At 36.0% G+C, this 14,807-nt stretch overlaps 1 protein-coding gene across 1 annotated transcript in view; it reads left to right on the forward strand.

Annotated features, from left to right (window-relative positions):
- LOC145681142 (E3 ubiquitin-protein ligase HERC2-like) overlaps positions 1-14,807 on the forward strand; it is a 314,525-nt gene that overhangs the window by 191,706 nt on the left and 108,012 nt on the right. The window contains 6 exon segments of the mRNA XM_081752576.1: positions 3,179-3,372; positions 6,218-6,415; positions 6,802-6,957; positions 7,168-7,389; positions 9,617-9,778; positions 11,986-12,216. Coding sequence (XP_081608702.1) covers positions 3,179-3,372; positions 6,218-6,415; positions 6,802-6,957; positions 7,168-7,389; positions 9,617-9,778; positions 11,986-12,216 — 1,163 coding nt within the window.

Below are 14,807 nucleotides of genomic sequence, written 5' to 3' on the forward strand. Positions count from 1 at the left end.
GAATCCGACTCAGGTCGGATTATACATAGTGACCAGCGTTCCTATATCAAAATCGAAACTCTACATGGAAAAAATCCAACTGAAATATATAATGCTTTGCGAGAGGTTTGTGGAAATAGTGTAGTGGATCGTAGCACTGTATCACGGTGGTCAGCTCGTTTCCGTGAAGGTCGTGTAAGCACTTCGGAGAAACCCAAGAAGTGGCAGACCATCAACTGCAACAGACTACACCTCTGAGATTATTGTGAATGACATTTTGAGAGAAGGTCGACGAAAAACATGTGAAGAAATTGCATATAAGGCCAGAATGTCTGTGATTTCAGTTTACAGAATCATTACTGAAAAGTTAAAGATGAGAAAAATCGCTGCCAGATGGGTTCCGCGTGATTTGCGTGAAAAGCAGAAAGCATATCGCAAAAGAATCGTAGAAGTATTTCTTCGGCGTTACCGAACAGAAGATCAGTTTCTACGAAAGTTTGTTGCAATTGATGAAACTTGGATACGAGATTTTGAACCAAAACTAAAGTCTCAATCATCACAATGGAAAAGTTCCGAATCTCCACGCCCGAAGAAATTCCATCGCCAACAATCAAAGGTTACACTCACGATTATCTTCGTGTATGATATGATTGGAATGATCGCTACAAATAGAGTGCCACAGGGGACGTCTATAACAGGCACAGAGTACAATATATTTCTACAAAATGTTTTGCGTCCGAAAATTCGTCAAAGAAGGCCTGACATGCTTGCAGCTGGTGTCCTCATTTTACAGATAATGCAAGACCGTATACTGCCCTACAAATGAGGGAAACACTCGACAAGTATGGATGGGAAATACTCCACCCACCATATAGTCCTGATTTGAGCCCATCAGACTTTGATTTGTTTCCCAAATTGAAGGAACCACTCCGTGGTAAATGTTTCGGTACAATTGACGAAGCTTCCAGTGAGATGACCCGAATGATCAAACAGCTCAACAATGAAGATGCCCTATCCGGAATACAGAATTTTCCAAACTTTGGGAAGCTGTCATAAGCAAGAATGGTGATTATATTGAAGGTCTGTAAAAGTACTTTGTACAATAAATTATTTACTTCCATAATATGTTTCAGTGTGCAGAACTTTTGAAATGATCCTCGTAAGTTACTAAAAGCTTAATGAACACTACACACACTAACTCTTAACTTACTGAAACCAATATAACAGCAATCTACGATGTTTCTCACAACGTGAGTACCATACAATTTGAAATGTTCCACTTCACATGATTTCGCTTCAGTTGATATTTTCTTATTCTTCTTGCTCTTCAATTTGAAGTCACAAAGGACTGCGGGTTTACAGGGTGCCGTTTATTAATAAATCAAAATTCCTGTCGATTTTTCCTTCGTTAATTACAAACAATTTCCTTCAAAAAAGTAACCCTTTGTAACTTCGAATTGTATAATTTACGTAATTTTTCAGATGTGTACATAGAAGATTTGCGTAAGTTGATTTGTGCAAGGTTAAGGAAGAAGAGAAAGAAAAATAAGAAGAAAGCAACTGAAGTGAAACATTTCAAATTGTATAAAACGCGTGTTAAGAGTAACATCGTAGATTGCTTTTATGTTGGTTCCCCTAAGTTGAGAGTTAATGTGTGTAGTAATCAGTAAAATTTTATTAACTTATTGTTGATTTTATTGTTTTATGTAGGAAAAGGACTAAGTTAATCGAATGTTAAAAAAAAAAAAAAAAAATGTTTGTGAAGCGAAAGTTATACATTTCTGAGTAGCCGTCGAAGCCAACAAGATTGGTTGTCAAAATTATACTAAGAATATAAAACTCCTTGTGGAATTCCCATGGCATACTATAGGTGAGTGTTATTTACGAGGTGCGTTCGGAAAGTAACCACCGATTGGTCACTGAGCGTGAAGTAGTGCTGGTAACGCTACCATCTTAGCACAGACGTGCGCGGTAGATGAGTCTGAATCCAGCCGTGGTAGAGTGTAGGTTGTCTGATCACTAGTTCCACTTGTGTAGCGTCTTAAAATGTGTGCTGCAATAGAAAACCCCGCCAAGTGCGAGGTGCGAGCTGTTATCTGTTTTTTTGTTTATTTTTATTTATTTATTTTATTTTATTTTATTTTATTTTTTTTTTTTTTTACGACAAAACAATATTCGGCAGGAACTGTTCATCGGGAACTTTGTGCCGTGTATGGACCAAGTATGCTGAGTGAAAGATTTGTTCTTCAATGGGTTCGTTCATTTAAAAGTCGATGACCAAACATTCATAACGAAGAGAGGAGTGGCAGGCCATCAGTGGTCACTGATAAACTCGTTCAGAAAATTGATGGAAACGTTCATGAAAATAGACGTTTTACAATCCCGGAGCTTTCCCATGAATTTCCACAAATTTCCAGGACTGTGTTATATGGCGCACAGGCGGGTGATTTTTATGCTGATGGAATTACTAAGCTAGTACAGAGATAGGATAAATGCTTGAATATTTATGGAAACTATGTTGGAAAACAGAGCAAAGAAGTAGTTTTCAGATTATGTAATAAATTCTTCTGATTTACTTTGATATTTCTTTGTTAACCGATCTGAGCTTACTTTTCGAACGGCCCTCGTATTTACTTTTAAGTTTAACCTCCCATGATTATGCACCGAAGCTACAAGAGACGGTAATGATGAAATGGGTGATAAAAGTAAATGACAGAAGTGAGAGGAAACTGGAGAACCTCGAGAAAACTTCCTCAGACAGTGTTTGTCCATCACAAAGCCGACTTGACGAAAGCTGGGATCAAGCCTCACGCGGCCGAGGTGAACGTTGTACTATTGAACCACTGCGGCCCCGTGAGCATTATTAATATTAACAAAATGTGTCAGATGGCATCTGTGTTAAAATTGAATAAAGCATGGTCAGATAGCTTTTAAAATACATAAAAGTGTTCTCGAATGAAGAACATGTATTTTCGGAGTGGCTTTACAATATCAATAATGTTCATTTGTACGTGTACGTATGTGTGACAAACCATGAAATGATTATTCTGGGCAAATTACTTTTTGTTCGTAGAACTTATTCCTCCCTCACCCCTTCCATTTTGTAAAATGGTGTTTCTTTTATCAGGTTAATAAAAGAAACCATTTCTAAAAGTACAGTATTAAGGTCATTGATTGTTTTATCACTTTCTTTCCGTAGGTAGTGCAGCAGTTTTTGCTGGAAAACCTGGTCGATATCGGAAACAAGACTTGATTATTACAGGAGACGGGGCACAAATCGAAGATTGGTCACTGTGTATTAAATCATTGACCGTGTCATCACGAGAAAGTTGGGCTCATCGCTTGGTTGATGGCACTGCAAGCTATTGGCAAAGTTGTGGGACACAAGGGAAGGTTTGTATAATTATATAAAATGCTTAGTTTAATTCTTCTTTCTTCAAAATTAAACAATAAATTTGATACAGTTTGCATGTTTACGATTTATTTTTTTAAAATGTTTAATAAAATCAGAATGATAAATTAAGGAATTTAACAAATCGGTATGAGCAGTCTCTCTGTTAACTGTGCCTGTTTTTCTTTGAAACGTTACACACTAAGACTTTTGTATTTTCCTGTAATGTGAACCCTGTTCAAGTGATCGACCATAAGATGTCTGGGAGTTAATGGTATATTATTTCTTACCATGTCTGACATTACTAACCAACCGATTTTTACGAAGCAAGCAAATTGTTGATGAGTTTGTGATCGAACTCCGTGGGTTATTAGGTGTATCGAAAATTTTTGTGTGTTTCATTTCGAAATCATGCAGTATCAGTGACAAGTCATCGTTTGTTAAACAATACTAACATGAAAACTAAAAAGATTGAGTGTTATCTCCGCTAGCAATATTACTACTTCGAAGCAACTGCGTATTATAAAGTATTAGCATGGAGTATTAGGTGGGGAGTATTATGTATGTCTTCAGAACAAAAATCAGTTTCTGCGAGGAGCTTGTATAAATAAGATATTCAGTGGAGAACTTTGTTTATTGTTAAGTGTTTTATTATGAAGGTGAATGCAATAAGAGACAATGAAATATAATAGCAACATAAAACATGGAATGTTAACTAATGGAAACATTAAGATATCAAATGGTTAAAACTCTTACTCCATTATCCAGGCTTCTCTAAACCTCACGAGGATTTGATAAGCACCGACTGTTTTTCCTAATTGCGTTTTCATTTTCATTTTTCTAATTGTGTTTTCCACTTCTATCCTGCTTAACTCTTCTACCTCTCTTTCTATTGTCATTCCATCCCTCTGGCATATATTTCCCTCTGGTTCTTTTCATTTAGTAGCTTCTTAAAATAACCTTTCCACCTGTCCTGGATCAACTTTGGTCTTGTGCACGTTACTCACGTTGTCTTTTATATACTTGATTGATGCGATGTCCTTGAATGGTTTATCTCTTGCTTTGACTATTCCCATTATTCGTCTATGTTCTCATTTCTTTTCCAGTTCTGCTTAAGTCTCGTCTATGGCCTTTGCTTTGGCTATTGCTAACTCTTTTGCTCTTCTTATTCCCTAGATCAGTAGTTCTCAAAGTGGGGTCCGCGACGCCTATAAATTGAAATGTGTTGTAATAAAATGGAACTCACAGCTGTTATGCAAGAAGTAATTTTTGAGTTACTAAAAATAAAGCAATAGAAATTATAGCTATGTTTATAAATATAAATATTTTCCTACTTTACTAAAATTCTGCCCTGAAGCCGGTCGACCGTTATATAGGACTAGTTCAAGTGAGAGAAATTCCTACTTTGTTAGGGCACTTTTGTTGAAGTGCACAAAACACTTCTAGGATACTTGAGAGCATTAGCTTTAAGTTTTCGAGAATATTTCCCTGCCTCACAACCTGGTAATGATTGGATTGAACTAATGTAGAAATCCGTGACATACAAGGTATAAACGTCTCTAACACAGAACATGAACAGCTACTGAAACTATCCTGCGATACTTCATAGAAAAACTTTTTCAAAGAAAATGAACGTAATATCTTTTGGTTGCGTGTTCGCTGTATGAAGAGTTGTCCAAAAAGTCATTGCAACATTTGATGTCTTTCGGTACGACTTACTTATGAGAGCAGATCTTTTCTGCTCTGTGCAGTATTAAAACCTTAAAGCGAAATCGTCTTAATATGGAATCGGACCTAAGATTGATGGTGACAAAACTCATGCCAGATTTCAATGCAATTATGGAAAAATTAAAGAATTTCATTCCTCACATTAGTGACCCCACATTGAAATTTCATTCACTAGGAAACAATCATGTATCTTTAGAATAAGTGACTTATTACATTATTTTTTTTTTATCTTTTTCTTGTCAGTCGTAATTCTAATTAGTGTATTTTTTAATACCATGTGAAATTTCAGAAACCATTGCAAGGGGGTGAGCATTATCTGAAAGTTTAAAAAACACTGCCCTAAATTGTGCGCCGCCTTATAGCTAGATGTTTCGTCCCATCTTTTATTCATCTCTTTCTTAGGTTTTATTGCCACTTTCTCATTCCACCACCAAATCTCCTTCCCTTGTGATGGTTCTTTCCCTGATGTTTCCCTAGTCTTCACCGATTTCCTTCACGGTATGAGTATTCAACCTTCACCATTGCTGTACGTCTTCTACCAATTTTATTTGTTGTAGAAGCTTTTTCTTGAACTCGTTCTTTGGGCTTTCATATTTAGTCTGTTCCATTTTATCCTTTGTTCTTTCTGTCTTGTGTGCTTCACGTACTTGTGCACTATTACTTCACAATCAGCTATAAGCAATTTATGCTGTGAAGCTACACCTTCTCCATTTATCGCCTTTTTGTGTCACGATATGTGTTCATGTATGCCTTTCTTAAAATCGGGTATATTTAGAGACTACTGAGAAAGTTATTCATATTTGATTTCGCTATTTATCTTTGTAAAACTGTGGCGCTATGTTTAGTAGAAAAAACCTTGTAATTCCATTCTCGCGCATGCTTGCCTTGCGTAATTTTAAGCCTGTTTCCTTTTACAAAATGTATCTTATGTTTATTTTATACTTCCATTCTTACAAAACATTTTAAAATCCTCGCGCAACTTGAAGTTAAATATCTTACGATTATAACAGTTTTGACGATTGTTAGAAGAAAGTTGTGAATGGTATATTTTGCCAGTATTGGCTTACTGCAATGTATTATACAGTATATTTACTTAGTTAATCTCTTACTGTGTTGCAGCATTGGATACGCCTTGAAATGCAACCAGATATAGTGATCCACTTACTGCGGATTTTGGTCGATCCAGCTGACAGTAGCTACATGCCTTCCTTAGTTGTAGTGAGTGGTGGTGATAATTTTAATGTGATGAAAGAGCTGTCTGTTGTTAACATCGGATGTACTGACACGTTGGTTACTCTTCTATCAGATATTCGAGAGGTAAGTTTCTACTGTTGAAGTTCAGTTCAATGCTTTTTCTTGATGTTTCTTATGCCATTGAAGTTATGTAACGTACGAAAAATACTTAAAATATTCCTTTATTTTCGTATTAAAAGTTTTGGCTGGGATTAGTAGAAATTTCTAAATTACTGTGTAAGACTTATTCTTCTTCATTCTCAGTAACCAAGGCTCCCGTAGAGAGCTGAAATAAAATACGAAGTAAATGAGCTAAACGTACAAATTCTGACATCTTCATTTTATGTTCATTTTTTTTCATTTGCAATATTCAGAATTAAATTGTGCTCCAGGAATATATTTTAAGAATATCTTGTTGACTATAATTGATTATAAATTGACTCTTTTTCCTTTCTTTTCTTTCTTCATAGTACTTCCCATGCGTTGAGATTGCTATTAAGCAATGCAGGAATGGAGGCATAGATTGCAAAGTACATGCATTAAATATCATTGGCAAGAGAAAAACTGACGAAGATGAACTGCCCTCAGCAATATCGTTTCTAGCTTCTGACAGCGAAGAAATTGAGGTAGGCACGTTTAAAATTGGTGATTTCGAAAAGAAATATATCGCTTTAAACTGCTGAATAATGTTAAAGTTCTTATGTATTAGAATTATTTTCCGAGTGTAGTTTACTTATTTACTACGTACAGGTACAATAGTGTAAAGTCTTGTATATTATTTGTTGGTGATTGAAGTTTTATAGTTATTGTAAAGATGTTACATATTTTCGTTTCAGGAATCGAGTTCGTACATGTCTCAAAAGACCCTTCGAATGGACACAAAACCTGACATTAGAACGAAAGTGCTAGTATGGGGTCTTAACGACAAGGATCAATTAGGTGGATTGAAAGGCTCGAAAATCAAGCTTCCAGTCTATTCGGAAACCATTTCATCTCTGAATCCTACACATATAGCAGGGGGATCAAAATCACTGTTTATTGTGTCTCAAGAAGGAAAGGTATGACTTCAAATACTTATAGTAATTTTGTATTACTAGTCCATAGTTACAATTGTCAGTTTACTTGTGAGGAGCAGACATATAGCTGAGTATATCTATTGCAGCGACTCATCTCATAAGCAAGTAATATCCTCGCAGAGGTATTGTTCCAGATTAAGTCTGCAGTTGCAGTTAACCATGTAACCATCATTTAATTTCGAGAACTTTGGTTGGTTGGAGGTTAGAGTTCCTGTTGAGGCTATATGAGACGTGGATTTAAAGCTTGAGCTGAAATCCGAACCACTCTAATTCGTTCAAGTCTCAAGTTTCTCTGATCAGGATTCGAGCCAAGACTTCGTGCATTAGGCATTAGATCAGCAGGGAGGCCATTTGAAAGCTGTGCAGCAAGGCCGTGTTGTTGAAGCTTGGGAAAGCTTTGGTGCCAGGATTTATACAGTTAAAAAACACTAAATACTGTTAAAGTTAGTAAGTTAATGGGTATCAACCCTCTGTCTTTGAATTTTGCAGTACATTCTTTCAATTATAATGTTTATCTTCAGATTACGTTATAAGACATAAGCAAAGACAATTTTTCAAATATTTTAAACACAATTTAAGCGTAATGTTTGAACTTAAATTTCGGATATGTATTAATGAAATTATAACCGTCAAAATGTGTTCTCAATATATATGGACACTGGATTATCCAAGCATAGCGGCTGCGCTGTGGTACAAACCAAGTGGTCTGAGTGGAGAGCACTGACTTCAGAAATGGAACAGGGTGTCTATCGGTCACGAAAGTGACGAATGTCACGAAAAAGTTACGAAATCAGAAAACGGTCATGAAAGTAATGAAACAGTCACGAAATTTAGCTTTTGGGTCACAATTTTTTTGTAACTGTACAAATGTAAGTGCAGATTGGAAGGTTTTGTTCCATAAAACGTCAAAATTCACCACCAAAAATGTCTATGGTCGGCTTTAGACGCTACCAAATTGCAAGCAAAGTACGTTTCTATCGCACGGATGAAAATTCGGCGTAATTCGTACCCAAATTTGCTCTGGAAAATATAAGGTAATTTTATGATTTGGTAAAGAAAAGGTCACGAAAAAGTCACGAAATTTCATTTCGGAATTTTAGTAGACACCCTGTTGAAGAGTGTGTGGCTGTTCTGGGAAGCGGACTGGATGGGATGGCGTAGTGGTTGGTTAACGCATCGGCACTGTATGCTGGAGATCCCGGGTTCGAGTCTCGGTTTAGTCATTCACTTTTTCACTCTGTGTGTTATTAAATATCGGATATTTAATTTGCCAATTATTATTATTATTGATCAACGGAATATCTTACAATTTATTTTATGTTTTTAAGTAATCTTAAAGGAAATCGTTTAAATACTTTTTTTTCTTATATTCTCACCAGGCCTGATTTATTATTATTCAAGTTTGAATTCAGTGAGTTCAGGAGGTGTAACATTGAGTGGAAATGCTGAGTTAGATAGAATATAAACTAAGCGATTACAAAGTGTTTGAAGAATCTCTTATTATTTTGCAATATGTTCACATATTGATTTAATTTGGCTCAAATTCAACTCGGATCAAATTAACTTAAATGAAAAAGAAAACTACCTTTGTTTAATCTTGAGGGTGGAATTGTTGGTATTTCCCTTCAGAAAACTTTCCTTTAAGAGTGATTTCCGTCATACTTGTTCTAGCCAGCCTTGTTTCCCCCATCCTTCCCCTACCCTGAAAAGTGTAATGCATCTTCCTCTCTGAATATTTCACAGATTCGACGTTGTCGTTAGCAAAAGTGTACGGACGCGTTGCTGCGCCTGGTAGGAGGGATCAACAATAAGAATCATTACTTCTATCCAGTTTCAGTGATCACTTCACAGTATCTGCAGTACTTTCTCACAGGGTCTATTTCTGTGGTTACTCTTGATAATAGAAAACTATTCGAGTGCAAAACAATTAGTGTATTCATTTCTATTTGCTTAGAATTATAAGTTTGATCTCATACAAATGAACTAACTTCATGTGGGTAGATATTTTGTGAATGTTTCCATTTCTCTCCGTCACTAACATTATATTTCATTACGTGGTATTATAAATAAGATTTTGCTTCTTCCATACATATTGGAAAATACCTCTTAAAGATAGTGATTAATGTTAATTGTTTGTTGTTCATAAGCTTTTACATACTCCAAACCTATAATTACAAACTTTAAATGTAAAATATTACTTTAATTTTAGTTGTATGCTTGTGGCGAAGGTACAAATGGACGCCTAGGACTAGGACATTGTAACAACGTTTCTATTCCAAGACAACTCACAACACTTAGTCAGTATGTCGTGAAAAAAGTAGCTGTACATTCAGGGGGCAAACATGCCATGGCATTGACGATGGATGGGAAGGTAAGTTTATTTTCACACTTATTTTTCTTAATATATACAGATGGTTGTCAAAACAATGGAAACACGTTAAAACTGCAACTGACTTGATTAATACGGCGTGAGACCACCGTAAGCCTGCAGAACAGCTCTGGTTCATCGTGGGATGGAGGTATATAAGTCATAAATGGTTTCCAGAGGAGTGTTGTACTATTAATCACGCAATACAACGCTTAAGAGCCTGCCTTACTAAAAAGTAACACAAAATTTACAATTTTTCTTTTGCTTGTTTTTCATAAGTGAAAGGACATAATAAAATGCAACTTACAACAATCATAGATAATGTTGTACTACAACAGAAAATATGAACCTGAAGAATTTTCAGTGTTGCCATCCATAGAAATTACAATGTTGCCAGAATAACAATTTCCCTAAAATATAAGTTAAGGCAGCGACTAGAGGAACGAACTCAACTGCATTTGATTACGTATCATGTTGTTTTGGTTTCCTGTGAACTACTTTTTAAATAATAGTTGTATTTAGTTTGTAATAAACAAAATAGTTTTAACATACAGTTATTAAAACTAAATACAGTAGAGCGTCGATTATCCGAAGTAATTGGGGGCCATGGGAGTTCGGAAAACTGGTTTGTTCGGATAATCAAACTGTACATGTTTATTTGCCATGAACGGAGCGGCACGCCTCAACTCTAAGCTCACAATTTCATGAACAGCTTTGATACTGCCGCTACTTCTACAGCCAGTGCCAAACCGACAGAAGTGTGCTGATTGTTGAAACACAGCGACTGGCGGCTTGGCCGGTCAGCAGCGCCTTATGAAGGCCCCATTAGAAGCAATGTTCCACCAGCGGTGGCTCAGTGCGGCGACTACTGTGGGAAACTTGGTTTGGGAGTGAGGGGGATGATGGACGGAGGGTGGGAGAGTAACAGGTGCGAGCGAGTACACAGTTCGGTTAAGCTGTCGTTCGGTTGACCGACGTTCGGATAATCGACGCTCTACTGTAATAATGCTATTTAAAAAGTAGTTCTAGATCAGGTTCTTGAAACCCAAGCAAAATTTCTTAGTTGACATAGTTGCTATTCTGTGGTCAATTGCCCTTTCAGCTTTCAAACAACTGATGTTTCCGGTTGTTCCATGGCATTCGAATTCTTAAGGACAAGTTTCTGAATTAGACATTGTTGTACTTTAAATTTTACGACTGTCAAATCACACACAGGAAGCAGCACTACGTAATATTTCACTGTATAAACTACCACAATCTAGGCCCGTGCTAGTGAGCTACGATAGCTTGAACTGCTTCGGTCATGCGGCTTACAAGTCATAAAGGATGCACATAGTCAACATTGCAAAACTTATGGCTCACTCTTGTAATGCTGAATTTAGGGAAATTTTGAGACGACGATTACTTCAAAAACTGATATTTAAGATATTATCTTAGTCATTTATTTTTGTCGTACACAGTATGGATGATGTTTAGATTCCTTTTATTTGCTCGGTGATTTTTTTAAAGTTGTCTGAAAAAAAAAATGAAAAATCGTACGTAATGACTAGACTAAATAACAATTTAAATACTCATAATTATGTTGGAATATTTAACATATTTAGATAAATGGCTCCCTTTCAATAGAAACTCCTTTGAAATGACTGATCTATTTTAATAAGTATTAGAAATAAATTTTGCTCAGTTGTTACAGTAAAATACAGAAAACGCTGTTTTAAATTAAACTGCTGTTGGCGACTACCTTTGCTGATCTGATAGTATTTGTTTGTTATTTGAATTGAAGGCAAATGTGCTAATGCTGAGAATTTTGTAAAATTACTGAATTAATCATAATTATGAATTATATTTTTATGTACGCATTATGTGTGTATGTAAAATAAACTTATATGTTCAAATCATGGAATATTAAAAAAAAAAACTGTTCAGAAGAATCTAGTAAAATCAGAATTGTAAATTCACGTAAATTTCATCAACAAATAGTTTCTTTTATTAAAATTAATAAATAAATATTTCAAGGTGGATATCCATATCAGAATGTATGGCGTGAGCAACCGTATCTCCTCACTGGTGAATTAATTCAGCGTTTGCTATACACCAAATTATAAACTGCTTTATTTATACTGATAAATAGAATAAAATTATTAAACATTGAAATTGTTGAAGTAGTTTTTAAGTACAGTTGAATTTAAAATAAAAATATTGCTTTTCAGGTATTTTCGTGGGGCGAAGGTGAAGATGGAAAACTAGGACATGGAAACAGAGCCAGTATAGATAAGCCTCGTTTCGTCGAATCCTTGAAATCGAAGAGAATCCGTGATATAGCGTGTGGCAGTTCACACAGCGCTGCAATTACCTCTAATGGAGAGCTTTACACGTGGGGTCTAGGAGAATATGGAAGACTAGGCCATGGTGATAATGTGACACAACTGAAACCTAAATTGGTATGACTTGTTGGTTTTATATTTCCAATTAGAATTGCAGTTTGGTAGTTGGTTATAGTGAAACGAGAAGCTAGATCTATTATACATTTCATATTTGTGGAAGCTTTAGTTAGATCGATCTTAACATACACTTTGTTTCGCTTTCCATTTACAATGATAATGTATAATTTGTATGTACTTTCTAAGTATTGTTTTTATTTACTGGCAAAAGTGCTATTTTAAAGACACAAGCAATTTAGAAGAAGAAGAAAATATAAAGAAATAATTTAAATGTTTGTATCATATTGAGATATTTCTTAATTTCATTGCTAAGACAAATTGTTTATCTGTTTTATGTCGTTGTTATGGTAACTAAGAAAGATAGATAGAACGAAGAGCCATCTTGTAATGACTGAATGTATAATATTTTAATGTGACAAACACGATATATATTAAAGGTGAATATATATATGTATATAAGTGCATAATTGTGTTGTGTAATTCATGATAATCTCGTAATTTGTATAAATGTTCAATATATACATTTGGAATCAGGGAATGTAACGTAATAAAAGAAATAACGTTACACATTTTACTTAGTGCAAAGCTGTATCAGTAATAATGGAGCTCCAAGTTAATTTATGTCAAAGAGAATAGGAATGAGTTATTACAATATGATATCTACATATATAATGACAAACGTGAGTCACAAATCAAGTATAGACAGTCTTTTATTAAGCATTAATTATATTTTTTAGCCTCTGTGAATAATAAGAATTTGAAATTTGTTTGTATCCTTCTAAAGAGATTTTTTTTTAAATATAATAATTAATAGAAAAATTACATTCATTCAGTCACAGTTAGTGAAATTATCGTATGTTTAGTTTTACTAGTGATAATTAAACGAAATATGAGTGATTTTATGTTTAATCAAGAACTTTCGAAACAGTATTTGACGAAGTTGGGAAATATAATTGTATATGGTATGACTAGGTATCCTTTCTGTACATAGAATATTGTATTAGGCTAGTACGAATGGAATGTCTATTTTGGTTGTCTGATGGGAAAGTCACCTGAGCAACACGACGCAGAGCTGGACTGAAGTGACGTGTCTAATGTCACAAATTCAATACATGTCCTGCAAACAGACTAGGTACCCAGACAGTCAGGTCGTATGAAAGGCCACCATGGAGCACATGCGATTACGAGTGTTTTTTTTAACGAATTCAAACAGAACACTCTGCACAGCAAGCCACAAAAACATCAACAATGTATTATGTCAGGCATTGCGAATGAACGTACCATTCGCTGTTGGTTTGTTAAATTTCGTTCCGGTGACACAGCATTGCAAAATGTACCTCATGGGCACCGATCAAAATTATGTTCGGATGAGATCCTCAAGAACACGTGGAAGTAGACTCTCGAAAAATGTTTGTGCTATTGCAGACAAGTTCGGTGCTCCGTGCAGTCGATAAGATGATGAAGTTTGATTCATGAGTACCATGTGAGTTGACCGGACAACAAGAATCGCCTTCTCGAGGTCGGTGGCTCCGTGCAATCGATAAGCTGAAAAAGTTGGACTTATGGATGCCACATCAGTTGACACCGGCCAACAAGAATCGCCTTCTCGAGGTCGGTGGCTCCGTGCAATCGATAAGCTGAAAAAGTTGGACTTATGGATGCCACATCAGTTGACACCGGCCAACAAGAATCGCCTTCTCGAGGTCGGTGGCTCCGTGCAATCGATAAGCTGAAAAAGTTGGACTTATGGATGCCACATCAGTTGACACCGGCCAACAAGAATCGCCGTCTGGAGATCGGTGGCTTCGTGCAACCAGTAAGGTAAAAAAGTTGGACTCATGAGTACCATGTGAGTTGACACCGGCTAAAAAGAGTCGTCGTTTGAAGTGTTCAGGTCTCTGAGTGTAAGGAATAACCAAGAACGTTTCCTCCATCGGATTATGACTTCAGATGAAATATAAATTTGCTGTGACAATTGTAAACAGTCAAGAGAATGGGTGGATCGTGACCAATTCTAGGACGGTTTCCTAAACCACCTCTCCACCCCAGAAGGTGTTATTACTGATACGTTGCTTTATGGTGAGAGTAATCCATCATGTCTTTCTCAAGCGAAGTGAAACCATCAATGCAGATCGTTACAGTGTTGAACTCCGTGAAATGCACCGCAGACTTGTCCACAATCATCCAGCAATGATCAGTGAACATGGCGTCCTCATGTTGTATGACAATGAACGCCTACATGTCGCCCAAAACACGGGGCATACTCTCCTTGAATTGCTGTATGAAATCCTTTATCAACTATCGTATTCTCCCGTTATCTCTCTCACTGATAACTATCTCTTCCGGTATCTCGGTCTATTGTTGGCAGGAAAGAAATTCCCTGATGATAGCGGTAAAATATGTGATTGAGGACTCCAGACTTCTTTTACCACGGAATCAAATCATTGGCTTGTCTCCCTTAGCCTAAAGGGCATAATTGTTTGACGTTAAATTCAAAGATTTTATTTCATTTTCCAATCATTAATTAAACTATAGAAAAAGTATGTGGTTGCAGATAGTGACTATTTTGATCCACGTATTGCAGTTGTCAC

This window comes from Thermobia domestica, chromosome 3 (genome assembly GCF_964235325.1).
Source record: "Thermobia domestica chromosome 3, izTheDome1.hap1.1, whole genome shotgun sequence".
Lineage (NCBI taxonomy): Eukaryota > Metazoa > Arthropoda > Insecta > Zygentoma > Lepismatidae > Thermobia > Thermobia domestica.